At 44.1% G+C, this 25351-nt stretch overlaps 1 protein-coding gene across 2 annotated transcripts in view; it reads right to left on the reverse strand.

The window, feature by feature from the left end:
• B4GALT6 (beta-1,4-galactosyltransferase 6) overlaps positions 1-25351 on the reverse strand; it is a 104532-nt gene that overhangs the window by 28646 nt on the left and 50535 nt on the right. For both annotated transcript variants that reach the window (XM_073583710.1, XM_073583711.1), the window contains exons 2-4: positions 24261-24383; positions 6313-6426; positions 2894-3015 (exon numbers count right to left, since the gene is read on the reverse strand). In XM_073583710.1, coding sequence (XP_073439811.1) covers positions 2894-3015; positions 6313-6426; positions 24261-24383 — 359 coding nt within the window. The remainder of the gene's footprint in view (positions 1-2893; positions 3016-6312; positions 6427-24260; positions 24384-25351) is intronic.

Raw genomic sequence — 25351 nt, forward strand, 5'->3', positions numbered from 1 at the left:
TATGTATGTAGCATGTAGTATGTATGTAGCATGCATGTAGTATATATGTAGTATGTAGTATGTATGTGGTATGTATGTAGCATGCAGTATGTATGTAGCATGTATGTAGTATGTATGTAGTATATATGTAGTATGTATGTAGTATATATGTAGTATGTATGTAGCATGCATGTAGTATGTATGTAGTATGTATGTAGCATGCAGTATGTATGTAGCATGTAGTATGTATGTAGCATGCATGTAGTATGTATGTAGTATTTTTTTTTTTTTTTTTTTTTTAACATTTAACACATTAGCCGGATGATGGGACTACTACTGTCCCATCATTGGCTAATGTGTCAATCACTGTCATGGTAGCAGGCATCGCCCGATGGGACTTGTAGTCCCATCGGACGATGCCTGCACAGACCCCCGAAGCCTGCACAGACCACCGGCAGGCCGGCACAGCCCCCCGGCAGGCCGGCACAGCCCCCCGGAGCCTGCACAGACCACCGGCAGGCCGGCACAGCCCCCCGGCAGGCCGGCACAGCCCCCCGGCAGGCCGGCACAGCCCCCCGGCAGGCCGGCACAGACCCCCACAGGGTGCACAGACCACCGGCAGGCCGGCACAGCCCCCCGGCAGGCCGGTACAGACCCCGGGCAGTCCACACAGCCCCCCCGGCAGGCCGGCACAGCCCCCCGGCAGGCCGGCAGAGACCCCCGGAAGGCCCGAAATGACGGCGCATCATGATGCGCACACACCGCGCATCATGATGACGTCAGTCTGTCAATCAACTTTGAACTTCCGATTCCGATGCCGAATTCCGATATTGAAAAAATATCGGAAGTCGGTATCGGAATTCCGATACAGCAAGTATCGGCCGATACCCGATACTTGCGGTATCGGAATGCTCAACACTAGTTATCAAGTGTCCAGAAACCTCTGTCCCTCGACTGCAATTTGTTTATTAAAAACAAATAACTGCGCTTTACTCACCCTCCTCAGGTCCAGTGCGGAGTCTCTGCCGCTGCTCCTGGTGAGTGTTATTGTCTGCGGCACTGACATTACTGCAACCAAATTCGTGAGCTCAGCGATTTCTGAGCACCCCTCGTCATCAACGCAGGTAGACCACCGAGCTCTGTTATTGGCCACATTACCGTCAGCTCCACACACGTAGCCCTCGATGGGAGGAGTAGCAGGGACTCAGCATTATATCTGGTGAGGGCGCAGAACGTTAGACTGCTTTTTTTTGTTAAAAAAATGCATATGGGACAAGGGTTTTCTGAATCCAAAAATCCCTTTTAAAGGGAGTCTGTCACCTCATTTTTGGCCTATGAGATGCGGCCACCGCCATCAGGGACTTATCTACACCATTCTGTAATGCTGTACATAAGCCCCCGAGGTAACCTGAAAGAGAAGAAAAACAAGTTAGATTATGCTCACCCGGGGGGCGGTTCGGTCCGATGGGTTTCGCGGTCCGGCGCCTTCCATCTTCTACCGATGACGTGCTCCTTCTTACTTCTGCCGCAGCTCATGTGCAGGCGTACTATATCTGCCCTGTTGAGGGAAGAGTAAAGTACTGCAGTGCGCAGGCGCCAGACCTCTCTGACCTTTCCCGGCGCCTGCACACTGCAGTACTCTGCTCTGCCTTCAACAGGGCAGATATAGTACGCCTGCGCAGGAGCCGAGGGAGACGTAAGGACGTCATCGCTAGAAGATGGGAGGCGCCAGACCCGGACATGCGACACCCATTGGACCGGACTGTCCCCCGGGTGAGTATAATCTAACTTGTTTTTCTTATCTTTCATGTTACATTGGGTGCTTATCTACAGCATTACAGAATGCTGTAGATAAGCCCCTGATGGCGGTGGTCGCATTTCATAGGCCAAAAATGAGGTGACAGATTCCGTTTAAAAGAGACCTTTTTTGTATTTTTCTATTTTACATTGTTTTCTTAGGCAAGTATACAAAATTGTTTTTCGTGGGGTCTAGCTCTACATCAATAAACAAACAAACAAAAAAATACCAGTACCAAACCATACTGTGCCATAAAAGGAGTTGTCCAAAAGAAAAAAAAAAAAAAACTGGGTTTGGGATTGCAGCTCTGCCCCCAACCTCAATAGTGCAGAGTACCAACTCTGGATGGAGCCAGTGAATAGATGCGGGCTTGCAGCCATATTTTTGTAGCCCTGGAACAAGATAGAATAATGCGAACATCGCAATGAGGGGCGGTAAGTAACTAAAGGATTTCTTACTCGATAGAGCTCCGTGAACATGTGAGCATTGTGAATTCCCTGTGTTAACAGTGATTAAGAACACAGATTATAAACTCTCCATTGTGCAAATGTTGTGCCAATATATGGATACTCGTATATAGGACCAGAATTTTCAGCAAATGTCTTTTTGCAAAAGCAAATGGGTTATTTATGAAATTGTATGCAAGGGAAAAACAAATGTACTGGCCACGGCAATCAGTCAGGAACCTGGAGGTAATCTGTAACCGGTGTTAGGAAAAAGAGACTTGTCTGATCAGCTCCTCCACTGGGTTTATAGAAAAGCCTTCTGCGCAGAACAGAAAACAACCTGTACTTTGCCTGCATTATAACTTACTGCGTCACTCCTGCTTTATATATCCAGACTGTGCAGAAGTTTATTCTATTAGCAGATATATGAGCAGCGTGCGACTACGCACACGGCCACACACTGCGTGAACCACTCTTTCCGCTCGGCTGTCATAAAGTGAAGCGATTCCTACTTATAACCCATGTGTAGGTGGGCAATTTGACAGCATATACTTAATTGCTCACGTCGCACTGTAATTTGCTGATCTGACGTTTGTGTAGTTGCCAACCGGAATGATTCTTGCAGCTGTGCAATCAGTTACAAAGCCGCCATCTTGCCACGTGATCTCACCTTCCAGCGAGGGGTGCAGTCTGCAGGTTTCCAATGCCCTCCTGGCCCAATATTCATGGCAGAGAATTGCTGGTGAATTTCTTCTAACGTGATCTCACTCATATTGATGTCCGTGGGGCCACCTACAGTGAAGAACAATTCCAATGAATAGTTGGTTTCACAACGTTTTTTGCCCGTCTTCATTGTATAGCGTGGGCTTGTGCTCTTGGTAAGGAGCTCACGGGTGCAGCAAATACAAGTCAAAGCTTGAGAATTAGTCATTTTGTTATAAACTTTTATTTGTGTGATTAGTGTTGTAATAAGGAAGGGAAGCTACAGGGCACTGAAATTCGCTATCGTTATAGCCATCAGAAGACAGCTGTCACAAACGGAGGACGGAACTGGGCATTTAACTCAGACCTCCACCCTCACATCCGGTTGCTGCTCATTAATGACAGCCTTCCAACATGAAAAGGGAGCAATGATGGAAATAGATTGCACATGCAATTACTCCCAGCACTCACCAGTTTCCTGAAGGTCCCATGGTGCACTAAAAATGTCATACCACCTTACATTGCATCGTGGCCATGAATGGTACTGCAGGTTCTCAAATGTGAGAGCTTGCAGGACCATCCATACCCTGCACAGTGCTGTGCCACGTCATTCAGCTTACCGCTGTAGGGGTGGGGTGTTGGAGGGTCTTCATCACCATCGTTGTGATATGGAGGACTGATCCCAAGATTAGGTTACTAACATGAAAATCTTTTTAACCCCTTTTAATCTATAGTTTGAGCCTCAAACTCTAAATAAAATGCTTTAGGCCATCTCTAAATATGGTGTATTGTGCCATTACTTTGGTAAGTGATTATTTTCCCAGGCTCCATTGTCTTCTATAGGAACATTAAGACCATCATATGGATTTTGATGGAGGGGGACGATCATTGACTTATGAGGAAGCAGTATGGAAATATGGATGGATGTGTGTACTGTCCCATAGACTACCAATGGCTTCATATAATAGAGTCAAATACAACACAAACGGAAACAAGGTCTTAAAACCACATATTCTGGTCTCCTGTAAGGAACATCCTCTTTAAGAACGGTTTATAAAGTAATTTTAGTGTTACTAGCATAAAAGAAAAATTCCTTTGCAATGGAAAGAGGGGCTGAGCATGGGAGGTAGCCGCATTCAGCTTAGAAGGTGGATGTGCACCTTGCATCCACTCTGAACTCCAGGTAGCGCCATACTATGTACCGTAAGTAATGGTCACACTCTTCACTAGATTGGGGTGGGGGGTCCTCACAACGTAACAAGCAAATGTTCAATATGTTCTGATCCATACAATGACAATGATAGCGGACGGTGGGTACACCCCCACGACCCATGTTTGATTGCATTAGGAAGAAGGAAGTATATTTTGCCGTGGAAAAAAAGAAAAATTAAATGAGAAGAACTACTTCTTACTGCAAGAATCCCAGACGCTGAACGTGACATGGATGTTGGGTCAGTATGGAGCAGTGAGTACACATATATGCCACCCACACCAGGGGGGAAGACTGAAGATGGGGCCTGTATCTTGGATACAGCCAAGTACATGGACCATTTTTACATTTTAAATTTTTAGAAAAGACTTGAAAAATAATTTAAAAGATTTTGGTGGAACCTCAGTAGCAGATCACTAAGCAGCACATCAAAGGGCCTGAGAAAACGCTCAGCTGGTTCTGGGATGTCGCATTCCAAAAAGCTGTCGAGAACAAAGGGGGCTGCTGCAAATAAAGGCTGAAGTTTTCTAAAAAGTTTTCATTTAGAGAAAAAAAAAAAAATCTGCTCTTGTATTCTTGTATATCTCCAGGTCTACGGCCAAGTCATATACTACAGTAAATTAAAACCATACCAGCATGGTGGCTCAGTGGTTAGCAATGCTGCAGTGCTGAGGTCCTGGGTTCAAATCCCACCAAGGACAACATCTGCAAGGAGTTTGTATGTTCTCCAGTTTCATCCCACATTCTAAACATATACTGATACGGGATTTAGAGTGTGAGCCCCAATGGGGACAGCGATAATGGCTGTGAAGTCAATGGCGCTATATACGCAAGTAAAATACATAAATACTGGCAGTCACCACACAGAAGCAGGAGGCAGCACTATGAGTGCACACACCTCTGAGGGGTCTACAATATTCCTTATATTACTCCAGCTGCGGCAGAATTTCTTTTTAAAGAAAAAGGGCAGCTTCCTGCCCATCATTACTAGACACAAAACACCTACATCCTTTTCACAAGAGAGGTCAGCAGTGCTTGTACACCTAGGTTCAGCAGCAGTCACAATACCCTGCAGAACCTCTTCTTCAGTTACTGACCTAGCAGAATGCACTTCTTAGAAAAGTGACCTGTGCCGTCTGCAGGAAGAGATGAGCGGGACCTGGATAGCACCACTGATCTCCGTATAATGTCATGGTGTGACATCAGTGAGGAGAATGCAAGCATTAATTACAGCCGTGCTGAACACTTACAATGACAGGGGGTTCCGGGTGTATTTAGCAGCCCTATGGAAAGGCTTTACTTCGATAACTACTGGTATTTATCAACTAATGCTCCGCTAAGACCAGAAGGACTCAAACCAAATAACACAAAATCACGGATCCAGAGTCATTTTGCCCAAGATTAGGACAGGGATGGGCAGAATGCTGTCCACTGTAGAAGCCTGCCAGATGAATCTAGCAGCCAGTTTGTCTTGTCTCTGGGCAGACGGCTTCATTTTAATGCAGCTCTCCTGACTCATTTCATTGCGCTAATCTTGTAAAATATTCTGCATTTTCCGCAGACTCAGGGCTGAAGGACATTTAATGACTTCTACAGATGGACATAAAAAGTTCCAATATTTCAGCCAGATGCAGCCATCAGACCCAGAATTACACTGGGACACAGAGCTCATACCATGGCTTTAAGATCTCACCACATCACAAGCTGAAAAATCTCCTTTGTTGGGTCTTGGGCTCTTCCCTTTTCTTTTAGAAAATAAATAATGGAGAACTTTAGAAGGAGCTTTCACATTTCAAACTTTGGTGCTCAGCTCAACAGAGTTTTGCTGAATACAATAATCTTTGGCACAACCTGGTTCACTCGGAGTTCCCAGGGTGGCGAAATTAGAAGATCGGAGGCAGGACTAGTCCCGGGGCGGAAACACAGCCTCACGGGACTAGCCCTATCTCAGTCTATGGAAGGTAATACAAGTATGGTACATTTAAATAATAACATCAATATTAGTATTACACAAAGTATCTAATTGAAAAAAGGAATAACGATGGACACCACGAAAGCTGCGGTTGAGGAAAGAAGACGGGTCTGACAGGTTTCCTTTTAAATCTTTAAAAAATACTTATTTTGGAATTTGTATAGTTAAAATGAAGAAAGCCAAACATTAGCATTGCAATACATACGCATAAAAGGCAGCTTCTCGGGGCACGGGAGGTGTGGAGAGATCGTAAAGTTTTCTGGCAGGTACATGGTCGACTGTGCAGTGAAGTCTGTAGAGTTTGTCCCATCTGGATAATCTGTGGGTGGAAGAAAAAACAGATCCAAACCTGAGAATACTGCAGAATAATAGTAACTAACAACGCGAAAATGTCCTAGTGTCTGTAAAAATGAAGTAACGTAACATAAAAAGAGCAAGCAGCCTGACATTTTACACCTAGAGCAGATTGTGATGGACGACAAGATTTTCCTACACTGAAGGCACCCAAATACGCAAGAGAAAAGTCGTCTGAACCTGAAGGCTTTGTCAGGACCCTCTGATGATTCAACATGCCTGATCGGATTTGCCCTGATGACAGTCCTTGTGTGTTGCAGTGGTTTACTGCTTTTTAATTAAGGACACATGTATGCTCAGCAAAACTGCTGTGCATGTGTATGGAGAAGCTACTGAGCCACTTTACTGGTTATTTCTCACTTGTGGGGAGATTTCTCATCTATATTCTTCCTGCAACTAAATGTAAATTACAGACTGTTAGGGAACTTTAAAGGCAGGCTGTCACGCCATAAAACCTAATATATTAATAATTTAAAGTTCGCTCCTATAAAAATTACAATGCAATATATTTTATAGCATTTTACTGGAAGAGAAAACCACTTATTTCATATGCAAATGAGGAAGCTTCCCTGTACCTAAGGTGTGGCCCAGTGAAATGTTTCTGACTCCGATTGCCAGCACTTTACTCATCACCCGCACTCAATCGCGGCACACAGACAGTGAATGAGTCCAGCGGCACTCACACAGCGTCAGTGCAGGCGCGCGCACACTGTGGACGCCAGGGCACTCCCAGCCCTAGATCTTTCCTGCGGCCGACACACACTGCACTGATACTGGAATGGAAATAATGGAAGTGTGTGGGTCCATGGAGGCCATATCTTACCAACTCAAAATATTTAGCCTAATTCTACCCAGGGGTTACCCATTCTTCCCACAAAAATTAGAAATTGTAGCCTTTGTTTGTGTTTTTTCTCCACTTGCTCCTTTTCTTTTACTTTCCTTCAAGACAAAATGTGTCCTGGTGCTTTTCTGAAGTTTCTTTCGTTTGACCAAAAGATTTGGTTCCCTTAGACTGGCTGTTTAGTGTCTCTTAAAAAAAGGTAAAAATACATGCCTTAAAGGGAGCTGGTCATCACAGATGACTGTTCATATGAAGCTCCTCCTTGGAGCGCCCATAGAAAGGACAAGCAGTTCAAAACCTCTTCCCAACTACCTTCTTTACACTAGTTTCTTACTCTTTCTATCCTTTTCTGACTAATGAGGTAGGACTGTAAAGTCAGAGCTGTCAATCATGGAAGAGGATGGCAGAGGTAAGTGGAAAACAAGCAGGCTGGAAGATTCACTGCACTGCTGGGGCACCACGCTAAGGGCGCATCTAACACCTGAACTTGGCATCAGCTAACATGGTTTGCTGACAGATTCTCTTTAAGTGGCTTCATCTATGGTTCTCACAATCAGACACTCTGCCTGACTGTAAGATTACTGCACTGCAGGCCAAGATGCACTATAAATCCCAGGCTGCCTGGGAACAATGGCCAAGAGACTTTTACTGAACTTAAAAAACACTGACAAAGGATCAGACAGCAAATCCATCTCAATCTCCCGATATCTTCCCTCACGTAATCTTCGGTCCTCCGTCTCTCCTCCACACTTATTCGATCCTCACCCAACCGCCTCCAAGACTTCTCCCGAATATCCCCCATCCTCTGGAATGCTTTGCCCCAACACGTCCGACTATGGACCACACTCGGATCCTTCAGGTGAAACCTGAAAACCCATCTCTTCAAGAAAGCCTACAGCCTGCAATAACCCCGCTACCTCCTCACCACTATCAGAGATATCGCCTCAGCCAACACCGGAACTGCTGCATCCCACCAACCTACTGTCTCCTTCCCCATCATCCTGTAGAATGCAAGGCCACAAGGGCAGGGTCCTCTCCCCTCTGTATCAGTCTGTCATTGTTAGTTTGTTTACTGTAAGTGATATCTGTAATTTGTATGTAACCCCTTCTCATGTACAGCACCATGGAATCAATGGTGCTATATAAATAAATAATAATAATAATGAATTGCTAAACCATAAAGAGTAATTCCCATCTCATAAAGGGCTAGAATATGCCCCCCCAGCATATAAACCGTGGTGGTCCAACCTCTAGATTCACTACTAATCCAGACAATGAAGGGTCTACAGCACAGATTTACACAGTCGTACCCAATAATTTTTTTACTGCACAGCAGGTCAAGTTTATATGTGGCGTTGCTGCGGCTCCCCAGCCAGCCAGGTTTCTAGTTACAGTGGGGAAAAATTTAGTCAGTCAGCAATAGTGCAAGTTCCACCACTTAAAAAGATGAGAGGCGTCTGTAATTTACATCATAGGTAGACCTCAACTATGGGAGACAAACTGAGAAAAAAAAAATCCAGAAAATCACATTGTCTGTTTTTTTTTTTTTCATTTTATTTGCATATTATGGTGGAAAATAAGTATTTGGTCAGAAACAAAATTTCATCTCAATACTTTGTGATATATCCTTTGTTGGCAATGACAGAGGTCAAACGTTTTCTGTAAGTCTTCACAAGGTTGCCACACACTGTTGTTGGTATGTTGGCCCATTCCTCCATGCAGATCTCCTCTAGAGCAGTGATGTTTTTGGCTTTTCGCTTGGCAACACGGACTTTCAACTCCCTCCAAAGGTTTTCTATAGGGTTGAGATCTGGAGACTGGCTAGGCCACTCCAGGACCTTGAAATGCTTCTTACGAAGCCACTCCTTCGTTGCCCTGGCGGTGTGCTTTGGATCATTGTCATGTTGAAAGACCCAGCCACGTTTCATCTTCAATGCCCTTGCTGATGGAAGGAGGTTTGCACTAAAAATCTCACGATACATGGCCCCATTCATTCTTTCATGTACCCGGATCAGTCGTCCTGGCCCCTTTGCAGAGAAACAGCCCCAAAGCATGATGTTTCCACCACCATGCTTTACAGTAGGTATGGTGTTTGATGGATGCAACTCAGTATTCTTTTTCCTCCAAACACGACAAGTTGTGTTTCTACCAAACAGTTCCAGTTTGGTGTCATCAGACCATAGGACATTCTCCCAAAACTCCTCTGGATCATCCAAATGCTCTCTAGCAAACTTCAGACGGGCCCGGACATGTACAGGCTTAAGCAGTGGGACACGTCTGGCACTGCAGGATCTGAGTCCATGGTGGCGTAGTGTGTTACTTATGGTAGGCCTTGTTACATTGGTCCCAGCTCTCTGCAGTTCATTCACTAGGTCCCCCCGCGTGGTTTTGGGATTTTTGCTCACCGTTCTTGTGATCATTCTGACCCCACGGGGTGGGATTTTGCGTGGAGCACCAGATCGAGGGAGATTATCAGTGGGGTCTTGTATGTCTTCCATTTTCTAATTATTGCTCCCACAGTTGACTTCTTCACTCCAAGCTGGTTGGCTATTGCAGATTCAGTCTTCCCAGCCTGGTGCAGGGCTACAATTTTGTTTCTGGTGTCCTTTGACAGCTCTTTGGTCAGGTAATGAGTGGAGGAAAGAGGAGACTCTTAAAGAAGAAGTTACAGGTCTGTGAGAGCCAGAAATCTTGATTGCTTGTTTCTGACCAAATACTTATTTTCCACCATAATATGCAAATAAAATGAAAAAAAAACAGACAATGTGATTTTCTGGATTTTTTTTTCTCAGTTTGTCTCCCATAGTTGAGGTCTACCTATGATGTAAATTACAGACGCCTCTCATCTTTTTAAGTGGTGGAACTTGCACTATTGCTGACTGACTAAATACTTTTTTTCCCCACTGTATGTGCTGCTTGGTGGACAGTAGAAAAAAAAAAAAAATTAAACGGCGCTAAATCAGCACTCCGACCCCCATCATTCGTAGGTCAGTGGGGGCCCGATTCCAACCGATCACAATGTGCTGGATTATCCTAGTAATGCACCACTAAAAGATTGTAAAACCCGATATAAAGGTGATCACTCTTGGTTATTTCACTTTGAAATGTAGAGAATAATCCTCTGACTTTTACGGTTATGAAGCATGCATATGGAGATGCCCACTGTGCCGTCCACAGGCTGGCCCCCAGCATTAGCGAAGCAGCAGAGCGGGCATGCTTCGCTGGTAATGCTCACTGCACCCATTACTAGCAGCGTGCAGCACGACCAAGCAAACTAACAAATCACTGCAGAAATCGGCCAGCAGAATGCTGCAACAGGAACTGGTCACAGTCCATACGGTAGATAGAGATCTAACAGTAACTTTTTCCACAACACAGGTGCACACACCCTCTAAAACCACCATGATTCAACGTTATTACACTATAAACCACGACAAAGTCCAAGAAACAAAGCCTTTTTTCCCTTTCAAAGCCCTGTATCCACGATTGATAATAACTTTATATTTATCAAAATGTCATTAAACATGAGACAATTGACAAGTCATAAAATATCACACATGTATGAGCCAAGACAGAATGGACTCAAAGTCCATCCAGCACTGCCAAATTTTATAGCTACGAGGTGAGGAGCGCCATGGAAAATTTCTTATCATGAAGCAAAGCTCTGGTGAAAAATTAGGTATTCATATTTAGATGGCGTTTAAAGTGGTCCCTGACCTATTCCTACTGTACATGTTCTGCATACCCCTGTAGATGACAGCTGGGTCCCTCCTTTATCCTGGAACTTCTGCTCAATATAGCTCTACCTCTAGAATGGTAGAAACACCGACTCCAAATTGGGCTTCACTTTACACCACTATGTCATGCTCTGTCAGATAAAGAGTACCCTAGGTAAGGTGGCCCATTACAAGGACAGATGTGTACCAGTAGTCAAAACAGCGCAAAAAAAGCCTAATAGGTACTAGAAAAGAATACCGGCACTTGCAGCTACGAGTCCAGAGTATTGATGAGGGAGCAGGACCCTGCGGCTCCACGGTGGTCACATATACATCACGTCGTAACCTATTGGGTTGGAGCTCAGTGCTTGGTCAACCCACCTTCATGGCATTGGAATTTGCCCGCGATACCAGCAATAACTTGTACAAGCACTGTCATTAATAGACCACACACAGCTTAAAGGGGTCGGCCAGGATTTAATAAAGTTAAAATAAAAAAAATACTTATGATTTACCCTAAACAATCCTATGCTCCAGGGTCGGCGCTCTGGATGCCCTGCACTGCAGTGCTGGTGTTAATTCCATCATTCTTGTGACTGCTGCAGCCAATCACTGTCCTCAGCAACCGCCTGCAGTACAAGCAAACTCTCCGCTAAAACCAATGACTGGCTGCAGTGGTCATGTGAGGCAGTGCTAGAGTGGCAGGAAATCCATTGGAAAATAAATGGGCAACACATTTCCAGCAGTCATATGCGAATCTGCACTGAACTTCAATAATGTGACAAGTACACGGGAAGAGGGACATATTTGTAGTGCCGCGGTGAACAGGCTTAAAGGGCTGCTCTAAGGCAGGGATCCCCAGCTTTTGTAGCGCGAGTCACCCTCAGATATGACCGATGGCTACGGGCCATACAGGATAGTAAAAGCAAAGAATCCTATTAAATATAACTAGTGATCTAGTTTTTACACCATAGTCTCCTTCCAGTGATATATATTTTTTCCCAGTACCAAGTGGTAGTAATGCCAACACCAGTGCACAATACCACCAGGGTCGACCTGCGGGGGTCCATGAGCTAGTGGTTGGGTAACACCTTTCTAGGAGCACACAATGTAGCTGCACTTACACAAAACAAATCATGTTCTTAAAGGGATTTTTAAAAGAATGATTATCAGTTGTCAGAGAATGAAGCGGGCTTAGGTATTAAGCAGTCCCTTGTGGCTGAGAAGATGAATAGAGTGACTACCTGAAACTGGGTATAACCTGGCCTAATAGAAGAATATTAGTAGGTTGTATAACTTAACACAAAGCACATTTACATAAGAATCAATGGGGCTGAAAATTCTCATTACGAAATGCTTAATATCCGACTCTTCATGCAGCTGTGAACCCGGATTCAAAGCCCACACTGTTACAAAGTACATTAGGAAATAGAAGAACCTGCTTAAGAGATCCCTAAGGATAATATGGAGACGACCAATCAGAAACATCAGGAATAACTTCAATAGATACTGGAATAACAATAACTTCCACAATTGCATGTGTTTAAAAAATATCTTCCTGTGCTGAGATAATATAACTGTGCCCCTGCTGTGTGCCGTGTAATGTCTGTGTCTGACCGTACAGAACATGGTGTGATCATACCACAGCTCCTGGGCAGGGGAGGAAACAAAAGAGAGGATACAGCCAGGACAGCATGGGATCACAGATCATTCTTTCTATGAGGTAAAATATTTTCCTGCCCATTTTTAAGCAATGTTTTACCTCAAAGAAAAAAAAAACGAATACGATCAAGTGCTGTAATGTCTGCATACTCTCTTTTTCTTCTTCCTTTGCCTGGGAGATGTGGTATGATCAGAGCATGTTACTGAATGGTCAGACACAGCCATTACACAGTACACAGCAGGGGTACATGTATAAGATTATCTCAGCACAGGAACATTTCTTAAAAATGGATCTAATTGTGGAATTTATTTATGATTCAAAGATGAACTGACAAATGTTAATTAAAATTAGCTTTGATAGTGGGAAAACCCCTTTAAAACACTTCCCTCACTAAGTAATCTACACTGCTCAAAAAATAAAGGGAACACTTAACACAATGTAACTCCAAGTCAATCACACTTCTGTGAAATCAAACTGTCCACTTAGGAAGCAACACTGATTGACAATCACTTTCACATGCTGTTGTGCAAATGGAAAAGACAACAGATGGAAATTATTGGCAATTATCAAGACGCTCAATAAAGGCGTGGTTCTGCAGGTGGGGACCACAGACCACATCTCAGTACCAATGCTTTCTGGCTGATGTTTTGGTCACTTTTGAATGAGGTTTGTGCTTTCACATAAGTGGTAGCATGAGACGGACTCTACAATTCACAGAAGTGGCTCAGGTAGTGCAGTTCATCCAGGATGGCACATCAATGCGAGCTGTGGCAAGGTAGTTTGCTGTGTCTGTCAGCGTAGTGTCCAGAGGCAGGAGGCGCTACCAGGAGACAGGCCAGTACACCAGGAGACGTGAAGGGGGTCGTAGGAGGGCAAGAACCCAGCAGCAGGACCGCTACCTCTGCCTTTGTGCAAGGATGAACAGGAGAAGAACTGCCAGAGCCCTGCAAAATGACCTCAAGCAGGCCACTAATGTGCATGTGTCTGCACAAATGGTTACAGTAGAAACTGACTCCATGAGAATGGTACAGTATGAGGGCCCGACGTTCACAGATGGGGTTGTGCTCACAGCCCAAAACCGTGCAGAACACTTGGCATTTGCCACAGAACACCAGGATTGGCAAATTCGCCACTGGCGCCCTGTGCTCTTCACAGATGAAAGCAGGTTCACACTGAGCCCATGTGACAGACGTGACAGTCTGGAGACGCTGTGGAGAGCGATCTGCTGCCTACAAGATCCTTCAGCATGCCCGGTTTGGCAGTGGGTCAGTAATGGTGTGGGGTCGCATTTCTTTGGAGGGCCGTACAGCGCTCCATGTGCTTGCCAGAGGCAGCCTGACTGCCATTAGGTACCGAGATGAGATCCTGAGACCCCTTGTGAGACCATATGCTGGTGTGGTTGGCCCTGGATTCCTCCTAATGCAGGACAATGACAGACCTCATGTGGCTGGAGTGTGTCAGCAGTTCCTGCTAGATGAAGGCATTGAAGCTAAGGACTGGCCCGTCCATTCCCCAGAACTGAATGCGATTGAGCACATCTGGGACATCATGTCTCACTCCATCCACCAACGTCTCGTTGCACCAGACTGTCCAGGAGTTGGTAGATGCTTTAGTCCAGGTCTGGGAGGAGATCCCTCAGGAGACCATCCACTGCCTCATCAGGAGGATGTCCAGATGTTGTACAGTAGGGAGGTCATACAGGCATGTGGAGGCCACACACACTACTGAGCCTCATTTTGACTTGTTTTAAGGACATTACATTCCACTTTAATTTTGTGTGGGACTCCAAATCCAGGCCTCCATTGGTTTATAAATTTGATTTCCACTGATGATTTTTGTGTGATTTTGTTGTCAGCACATTCAACTTTGTACAGAACGAAGTATTCAATGAGAATATTTTATTCATTAAGATCTAGGATGTGTTATTTGAGTGTTTCCTTTATTTTTTTTTTTTTTTGAGCAGTGTAGTTGGGTTACTCATCTACAGGTTTCATCATACACACTTCAACAATGCAGTTACAACACAAGGAAGGAAAAGTTATGACATTATGGAAATCACAAGATGAATAGACAAGTTAAAGATATGCAAATGATGAAATACCTAGTATGAACGCCAAGCGCAGAACTACACGCACTTACACGCCTAGGATGCTATCAATGGAGTTATTAATGATACTCTGAGGAATCGTCTGCCATGCTGAATGGACTTGGGCAAATCAAGATCCATGTGGCAGAAATTATTATTATTATTATTATGCATTTATATGTGGGTTTTCAGGTTCTTCTTGAACGTTTCCGTTGATGGTGAGAGTCTGATGTGTTGCAGCAGGGAGTTCCAGAGTATGGGGGAAGCACGGGAGAAGTCTTGTATGCGGTTGTGGGAAGAAGAGATAAGGGGGGATTAGAGAAGGAGATCTTGAGATGATCGAAGGTTGCGTGTGCGTAGGTACCTAGAGACCATGTCACAGATGTATGGAGGAGACAGGTTGTGGATGGCTTTGTAGGTCATGGTTAGGGTTTTGAATTGTAGCCTCTGGGCAATAGGAAGCCAGTGAAGTGCCTGGCATAGGGGGGAGGCTGGGGAATAGCGGGGAGACAGGTGGATTAGTCGGGCACAGAGTGTAGGATGGACTGCAGCGGAGCCAGAGTGCTAGAGGGGAGGCCAGAGAGTAGGAGGTTGCAGTAGTCGAGGCGGGAGATAAGAGCATGCACTAGTGTTTTTGTGGTTTCGTGGTTGAGGAATGAGCGGATCCGGGAAATATTTTTGAGTTGGAGGCGGCAGGAGGCGAGGGCTTGGATATGTGGTTTAAAAGAGAGCGCGGAGTCGAGGATCACCCCAAGGCACCGAGCGTGCGGGACTGGCGAAAGAGAGCAGCCGTTGACATTGATGGATAGGTCTGGTGGAGGGGTAGAGTGAGATGGGGGAAAGATGATGAATTCTGTTTTGTCCATGTTCAGTTTGAGAAAGCGAGCAGAGAAGAAGGCTGAGATAGCAGACAGACATTGTGCGATTTCAGTCAGTATGGAGGCTAGGTCGGGTCCAGATAGGTAGATCTGCGTGTCATCGGCATAGAGGTGATACTGCAAACCGTGGGATTCTATAAGCTGTCCCAAGCCGAAGGTATAGATGGAGAATAGTAGGGGTCCTAGGACAGAGCCTTGGGGAACACCAACAGACAGGGGGCGAGGTGAGGAGGTGGTGTGTGAGAGGGAGACACTAAATGTTCGGTCTGTTAGGTATGATGAGATCCAGGATAGGGCCAGGTCTGTGATGCAAAGAGATGAGAGAGTCTGTAGCAGGAGGCAGTGGTCTACGGTGTCGAAGGCAGAGGACAGGTCCAGGAGAAGGAGGACAGAGTAGTGTCGCTTGCTCTTGGCGGTAAGTCGTTAGTGACTTTAGTTAGGGCAGTTTCAGTTGAGTGATGCGGTCAGAAGCCAGATTGCAACCGGTCAAAGAGGGAACAGGAGGAGAGGTGGGAGGACAGTTCAAGATATACATGCTGTTCCAGTAGTTTTGAGGCGTAAGGGAGAAGAGATATTGGGCGATAGTTAGACACAGAGGACTGGTCAAGGGAGGGCTTTTTGAGGATGGGTGTGATTGAGGCATGTTTCAAGGATGAGGTAAAGACACCATTTGTAAGTGAAAGGTTGAAAAGGTGTGTTAGAAATGGGATGAGGACTGTGGCCAAGTTAGGGATGAGGCGAGACGGGAGTGGGTCGAGGGCACAAGTGGTGAGCTGTGATCTTGACAGAAGGGTGGAGAGCTGATCTTCTGTCATGGTGGAGAAGCTGGCTTTTGTAGAACGGGGCTGAGCGGCTAAGAGGGGCATTGGGGGCTGCGGGCCAAAGTTTTGTCTGATCGTGTCTATCTTCTGCTTAAAGAAGGAGGCAAAGTCTTCAGCATAAATGAGAGGAGGGGGAGGAGGTGTTGTGGGACGGAGTAGAGAATTGAAAGTGTTGAAGAGCTGTTTAGGGTTGTGAGACAGGGAGGATATGAGAGATGCGAAGTAAGTTTGTTTTGCGGCAGAGAGCGTGGACTTAAAGCTGACAAGGGACTGCTTGTATGCGTTGAAGTGCTCAGTAGAATGGGTTCCTCAGATAACCATTAATAGCAACCAAGACGTGTACGTGCAGGGATTTCCGCATCCGGCACTCATTCTATAATGAAACAAATTGAGATGTTTTAAAAAAGGTTTTTCCATTTTTTCACCCTTTCCATATCTGTAACATGTCTGTCCATCCTGTGGTTTCCACAAAGCCACAACTTTTCCTTCTTGTGCAGCAATTTCACTGTTGAGGAGTGTGTTATGGGAGTGTATTTTACTAATTTAATTCTATCGCCAAAAATAACACACAATAAATCAGCAGAATCATTATACATGTTAACGAGCAGACAAAGTATTGAACTGGAATCTAAGTTAGTATGCATGACACGGTTGAGCTGGACTTGACATTTATTTAGCTCCCCACTACTGGCTGACTATCAGCCGGGTCTTAGTCCTCCTCGGCCCTTATTCACATTTACATCATCTGACATATCTTAAGGTTTTAATACTAGAGGTTAGGACCATCTCGAATAAGGTCACCTTGACTTGGTGGGATGGTTTTTACAATTGGTACTGGTTTCGGGCCCGCTTCTGAGGGGGGACGCCACCGTCAGGAGAGGAGGTCTTCTGGAGCACTTCTGCCGCCTCTCCCCCCCGGACACCCTGGAGGCCCGCTGACCCCAGCGGCGGCGCCTCAGGTAACTGCCCCAGCTGGGACAGGGGGCTTCCGCTGTCATCCTCCAGACTGGTCGGCCCCGGCATCGCGACGACTGGTAAGTCTGTAGGTTCCCTATGGGGAGAGGAAACCAACTGATGCGGGAGAGAGGTACTGCCTTTTTATCTGTAGGTTTCCTGTCCCCGTGGGGCGGATCCCCTCTCTCCATAGTGTTGTCATGGGGGAAAGAGAAATTATGTTGATCAAGTACCCCATGTTATTTTCATGCACAATTGCTATTTATTTACTGAGGGGTATTTGCTCATTTTGTTTTTATGTTAGGTTGTCTGTTAATGAGTATAATGAGTAGATGGGACATGTGATAACATCTTACAGCTCTCACCTTAGGGCCCCGTCACACATAGTGACGCACCAGCGATCCAGACAACGATATGACCTTGTCAGGATCGCTGGTGTGTCGCTACATGATCGCTGGTGAGCGATCTCAGCAGCGATCAGGACAGCGACACGCGGGTAACAAGCGACGCACGTCGCTTAGTTACCCGCAGTGTACGTTCAGACGGAGGAGGGATCATAAGTGGGAGAATAAACGTTATAGATCATCCAAAATGCCAAGCAAAATGAAGACTTTAATACATAAAAAGGGTTTTCATACTAATGCAAATCATAAAGCTATTGCCCAGATCACTTCTACCATGCATTCTAATACAAATTGATGCACGTTTGTAAATGATCCCATGTGCCAAGCAGAAAAAAAAAAAAAACGAACAAGAAAAAAAAAAAAAAGTACTGTAGCTCAGACAAGAAAGCCAGGAGGGTCACATCATTTCTGACTCGACCATGTAGGGGACCACAGCAGGACAAAGGTTTGATTGACAGGACATGTGGATTGGAGATACAGTTGATGAGGCACACTGACATCTATGTATGATTTTATATTAGAAATATTTTTTTTTATTTTAATATGAAAATGTAAGAACATTTTAGGAAAACCTTTTCAAATTAAACCTACATGAAAAGTTGAATAAGAGCAAACAGTTTGCTGTGATGTCTCTTAGGCTGGTTTCACATTAGCGTTTTTTGCGCAGTGCATTGTGTGCGTCCATGCCCATAGGGTGTTTCATTTTTACGAAGTTTTGATTTTCATATGACTTTGCTTGAATCCTTGGTCTAAGTCATCTAAAAGATCCATGTAAAAAATGTTAGCGAAATTGATTAATATTTAGGGGTTGCACACTTTGATCACTTTTATCTGAGAGTACTGAAATTCATGAAAACCTATCATCGACATCACACTGATGTGTATGTTGTATTTCTATTATGTTTTGCAGGTAGTTCAACTGAAAATGAGTACTAGAAATAGAAAGGGAATTTGGTTACTTGAAAAGGTGCCTGGTGGTGAATTATTGGGAGCTTGACTCCCTTCCAAGGAACAAGTGCTTTTAGTTTTTATTTACCATCACAAGGAAATGAAAGAAACACTCGTGTGCTGCTAAATCCACAAGGATTGTCATGGCAAGGATGCACGAAAGGTTTTCTTGTGATGATTCTTCCATGAAGGCCATATTTGTGCAGGTGTCTCCGAACAGCAGAACCATGTACTACAACTCCAGAGTTTCTGCATTGCAATTTAAAATGAAAAAAAAAAATGACAGTATTTTTTTCTGGACTAAAATACAAAGGAAATGTGTCAGCTTTAACTTTAGGCCTTTTAGAGATAATTTCATCTTCAACTTGCTTAACTGTTCACAATAACAGTAACTTTGACCAGGTGTGCCCAAACTTTTGCATGCCACTGTATATTTTTATTGTTTTTTTTTCATGCAAATCTTGAACTATAGCAACTTTACATTGGCCAGAAAAATGACAATATATCACACTGTCCTCTTATTGACACTTTTTATGCCACATTTGGACATGGCACAAATTTTGCTGTGGATTTTGCAGCACGTTTTTACCTCTTACAAAATGTGACTTTTTAGACAAAATTTTGTAACAACTCAGCATGACAAAGATCACACTGCATATCGAACATCCACAGCCTTCCCCACAGTCTGCACAAATGTCTCCTGCCACCTAGAAAAGGGGTTTCCTAATACCTGGGTTACTAGCCTTATGATGTACTTGGGGGGACTTCAGTGCAGGGCAGACAATCGGAATATGGCCTCGGTGTCGAAAAATCAATATTTCCCCTTTCTTTTCTTTCCTTAAACGGATTCATACTCTTGTTCCCATTTAGCAGCTTTTGTTATCCTCTCCATATCTTTTCAATTTTCTTTTTTTTGAACAAGGATGCAGGAAATAAAAAAGAAAACTGGATTTTTAAAAGGTGCTCTAAAAAGCAGAAGTTAAACAGAAGTCCTCGTACACAAAGGGGGATTGCATTAGAGTCAGTGTGTCTCCGGCAGAATTACGGGTGAAAATGAAGAACAGAGTGTGAAAATGGTGGACTACCTCAACAATGTCTTGGAAGATGGCAGTCATCCAAGAGAAGATTACAAAGAGCTATTACAACTATCACTTCTATATCTTGGAGGTTGGGAAAACAATTTTGAATTTAGGGTTCCCGGGGCTCGGACTGAAGCAAGGTGGATGGCAAAGGCCATAAATGTACTCAAAATTGTGCTAGTCACTAAACAATTACATATGTCTAATACCAAATGGAAAGGAATAAGAAAAGCAGCACGTTCTGTCTGTCTGAGATATGTCCACTTTTGGCACGAGGCAGCTGTAAGACGATGGGCTCCAAAGAATGATTGGAGATGCTACAGCTTCTGCAATATTATCCAGATAAAGATGTCAGGGAACGAGCCCTCACAGTGGCTAAGACACACGTTTGGTATCTGTCAGAAACTAACAGGATTGGCATTTTTGGATGAACGCATCGGTCAGGCCGAGAAGGAGAAGATGCTTGAAAATTTAAGACTGAAACCTGAAAAGAAAAAGGAACTGAACGGTTGGAAGGTAAAAACCTCGTTTCTGAAGGAAAAGACCTCAGCTATTTTGTTATAAGTAAAACAAAGACATTCTTTGAATTATTTGGGATCCACAACGTAGAAGAATATTGCAGTGATAGTCTAAGAGCATTGATGGAGCTTCTTAGTGTATGTACCCACATAGGCAGAAAATTCCTGACTGATAACCGGACTCCTTCCCAGAAAACGCGCATGTTTGCATAAAAAAAGTGTGGGTTTTTTTGCGTTTTTTCCGGAGCGTCCCCAGCTTCATAGAAAATAGTTAGAAATGTTGATTTTTCCGCGAAATTAATGAGCATGCTGCGTTTTTTACCGCAATATGCACAGAAAGTGCAGAATTCATTAAAATTAATGGGATGCTTCTTTTAAGCATTTTTAAAGCACTTTTCCGGTAAAAACGCTTAAAAAACGTGAAAAAAACGCTTACGTGTGCACATACCCTTAAGGTGGTGAATGACACTGCAGAAAGGGGCATTGCTCTGAGAAAGAAGTTTAATAATTCAGAGATGAACAACAGAAGCAGTTCTTGTTAAGAGTTGTCGAGTATCAAAGAAAAGCCGTCACCAAGCGAACAAAAGAAGGAGCCGCATCTTTCACAGCACATTAGTGTAAATCATTTACTACGTATGATACTGCCTAGCAATGTTACTGTTTATTGTCACTATTATTCTAAGTTTTTAATTGTTTGAATTTCTAATAAAAAATACTTAATACTGAAAATCTGTTTTTTGCGTACTTTTATTAAACTGATAACAGTGTGCAACCTCTAAATATTGTTCGACCGTCTTGAAATTTGGCATATATACTTTTTACATTAGTGAGACTCGGGGCGTAAGCAAAGTCTGCAAAAATGTGACATTTTAATTTTTACCATACAAAATGAAACACCCTAATGCGCATGTGTCATGTGTACCTATGTTTAACATGGTGTGCGCATGGTCTTGCGTTTGCACGCGTTTTCGTGCGCATGCGTTTTTTCAAGGTGTGCGCCTAGGCGCGCCAGACGCAACCTGTTGCATTTTTGGGTCCGCCAAAAGGCGTAAAAAAAACGCATGCGCATAGAATGTGACAAAATAACGCATTACAGTCTATGGGAACACAGGCAGGCATATGGACATGCGTTCGTCTGCGTTTTCGTGCGCATGCGTTTTTGGCGTAAAAATGTGTAGACACTGGTTTTAACCCCTGGAGAACGAATGCGCATAAAAAACGCAAACGCATGCAAAAATGTATGATGCAGTTTTTGCACGCGTTTCTATTGCACACGATGCGCTGTGCAAAAAAACGCTAATGTGAAATTAGCCTTATCTATTTTGTCGTACGTTTTCCATTCATACCTAGCGCTTCTACTGGTCCTCTTGGAAAGAGACTGCACATCTTTCTGTATGTGGCGGTGTCACATACACACTATTTTAAAAATTAAAAGAAAAAAAAAAAAATACAGGTTTGCTGCAGTTTTTTTTTTTTATCGAATGCAAGAAAGGACCCAGCAAGCAGAAATGCTAGGGCTCCTTCTATATTTTCCCCATTTCTTTTGAAACCACTTCAATTTTCAGCTCAAAGAAAAAAAAAAAAAGCAAAACCAGTGTGACGGATGGCTCAGACAGGGGAAGCTGGGGGCACATTTTAAGTAATTAAAAAGGATATTGTGCAAGGTTTGTAATAAATGACATGGTGAAGTCCCTCATGCTCCAGAGATAGCGCAGAGTCATTTGTAGCCGGATTCGTATTTATGAGAAGGCATACAGCCAGCAAATTTCACCTTAAAGGCATGACCACAATTGCATCCATGCCGCGCACTTCACTCATTCATTATTCTACCGGAAATAAAAATGCACAGGAAGACACTGCAGAAGGCAGGATCTCCCGGGGGCTGCTCTTTCCAAGTTCCCATTTTATGCCATGTACGGTGAAAGCTTAAGTTTCCCAATAAAAAAAAAAAAAAAATTCAGTTTGCCATAAAAAACAAACCTATGCTTTATTTTCCTTGCCTGTGTCCAGCGCAGAGTCTCTGCTGCTGCCCAGGTCTGCAGAGCCGACATCACGTGACTACCACTGGGCCTAGAGATTGGCTGCAGTGCTGTCATTGTGATATCAGCTCTGCAGACAAACAACCACAACAGGAGCAGTGGCGGAGAGTCTCAGTGCTGGACCTGGGGAGCGAAGTTTGAATTTTATTTTTGCAGAGCCGACATCACGCGACTACCACTGGCTTGTGTCATGTGCATAGGCAGATCAGCTGAGCCTAGAGATTGGCTGCAGTGCTGTCATTGTGATATCAGCTCTGCAGACAAACAACCACGACAGGAGCAGTAGCGGAGAGTCTCAGTGCTGGACCTGGGGAGCGAAGTTTGAATTTTATTTTTGCAATAAACTGCGCCTAGGGACTTCAACCGTAAAGCCCCTTTAAAGAAGTATTGTATCATGAGCATTGCTTTTATACTAAACCAGCTAAGCAACACAGGCTTCGACTTCTGAAATTTCCATGGGTCCATGTGTACATATTCCATGTAAGAACCACAAGAGGGGAAAAGCATATTACACACTTCCAATGTACAGGCCAAAAAGGTAACAGATTATTAAAAATCAAGGCCTACAGGGGTTGCCTAAGACGACCCCTTTGATAGCATAATAATTATCTATTAGTATATATACCCTTAGGTTGATTGGTCAAAGCGACACGTTTTCTCCTCTTTTTCAGATTAGTTAAGGAGCCACATACTTTCAATGGCTGTCGGCTGCTTGTTCAACTGCACAGAGGTGTCTGAAGAATAGCTAAGCACACACGTTTTCAAGATGGTAAATTAGGGGCTCCTAGACACCTCTGGTGACAGCTTGCCTACCATAAGAACCAAGGATCAGGCATGCTGAAATTCAACCTGCACAATCCATTTTCTCCCTACAATATGTCGAACAAATGAGAGCAGAACAGCGAAAAATTTCCGGTGAGGGCCGTGCACATCCTGATGGTCCGGTATTGGGGAAGACGCCGTGTGGAGCAAGATAAGCCTTGGGAGCGTCCTCCCGTAGCTATGGTTCCCCTCGTATAAGTGTAGGTGCGGGCTGGCGGTGAGCTCCGTCCGGAAGCGCCGTCGTGCAGTGGTGAGGTTAGCAAGGGGCATGGTAAGCACCCTGATGAAGGACTGCGTCATTCGAAACGCGTCAGATTTTTGGTCCTGTCACCCTTACCACGCCCCTCGCTAACCTCGCCATTGCATGGTCGGCGCTTCCATCCAGAGCTCACCGCCAGCCCGCACCTCTGCTCATAAGAGGGGAACCAAAGATAGAGAAGACCGTTCACAATGCTAACCACTCAACACACGGAGTCTGCCCCAACACTGGACCATCAGGATGTGCTCACCGGGAACTACCGTAAGTGACAAACTCTCACACACTTCTACCAGTAACCGGCTGGCTATTTCTGCACATCATATGCTCAGTCTTTTAGGTCTGTAGTGCGGTAGTTTCTGGTTTTATAGTTTTCAGCACATGTATAACTATTTACAGGATCACGCAAAGAGCCTGTCTAACTGCCAGCTGCTTCGCCTACCATTTGCCTGTGAGCGCCAGTGTGTCCCTTTTCGTTTTTAGCTAATAATTTCATGTCTAGCAACTAACAATCACATAAAAATCGAATGATTTGGAGTTCGAGCATTTCATTCTGAGGACTGGGGTGACTGGACTGTTTACAGCAAACACTAAAGAAAATGAAGGATTCCTCTAAGTGACATAGTTTTACGCCGAGGTCATCATCATCACCCATTCAGTCCAGCTTCCGCGTTCAATGGGAAATCCCATATAGCTGCAGGCACATCTTAATTAACAGGATTTGTGTCTCATAAGCGACATATAACTCAAGTAAACCTTAGATGTCAGTCTTACCTGTCCCGTTGAGTGCTCCAGTGCCGTTTTTGTTGGTATACTGTCTTATCATATTTCCGATAGTTCGAACATTGTCCCTTAGCATTATACCTTGGGCTTGCACCATGAAGAGGTAGGTGTTGGCTAAAAGACATAAAAGGAAAACTAAATTGTAGAGTGTTAAAGAGATAAAATGATGAAAAGTATAAAGAAGATGGGGAAAGATGCATAGAAAACATACTGCAAACTAGCGACAGATGGATTTCCTTTGGACCATCACCTATGAAGGACTCCACTTCTCCAAAGTAGTGGATTGCAGGACAAGTGTCTATAGGTTTCAGCCTCTGGCTATGGAAGATGTATACCACTACTGACAAATACATAATTGCAACAGCAAGAAGGACAAATGGTAAGGTTTTTGACATCGAGAACGTAGAAGGTGTAGGAAGTGTTAAAATCTGTCACAAGCCAAGGGACAGAATCCGTGAACTAAGACACCTTGGTTTATCACCTCAGCAGATCGCTACGTAGGTTAGCCGAGATGACATCACTGTTCCAACATTGCATGTCCCAGTGGTTGAGAGAACGATGATGAACTGGAATGACCGCAAGAGACCCACAGAGGCGAACCTCTACATGGATGGATTGTCAGATGAGAATGGCATGTAGTGATCACCTGATCCTGCAGGTGAAATTGGACACGATAACACCAGGCCTCATGTTACTGGTGTTATTGTTTTCTCCCATCAAACACATTTAGGACATCACTGGATGGCAATCATAAAGGGAGCTGCCAGCAGTGAATCTTGATGATTTGTGTGTCCAGTTGCACTCAGAAAGGCGAAACATTAGTAAGACAACCATTAATAACCTCATGGCATGTATTTCATGTAGCTCTCATACTTGATACTGAATATACCGAAAGGGTTTTGAAAATGTGGTTTCCATCTTTTTTATTATTATTTGCACATCATTATTGTGTCTATTGACTCTGATATTCATAGTTACACAACTTTTCCTTCTGCTGCTGCAACTTCAATATTCAGAAGTAAATTACAAATTATTCCACCTAATTGTAGTTCTGAACAATTATTTAGGCCATTACTTCACAA

The sequence above is a fragment of the Dendrobates tinctorius genome, unplaced genomic scaffold (assembly GCF_039654945.1).
Source record: "Dendrobates tinctorius isolate UK_male_01 unplaced genomic scaffold, ASM3965494v1 ptg000081l, whole genome shotgun sequence".
In the NCBI taxonomy this organism is placed as follows: Eukaryota; Metazoa; Chordata; class Amphibia; order Anura; family Dendrobatidae; genus Dendrobates; species Dendrobates tinctorius.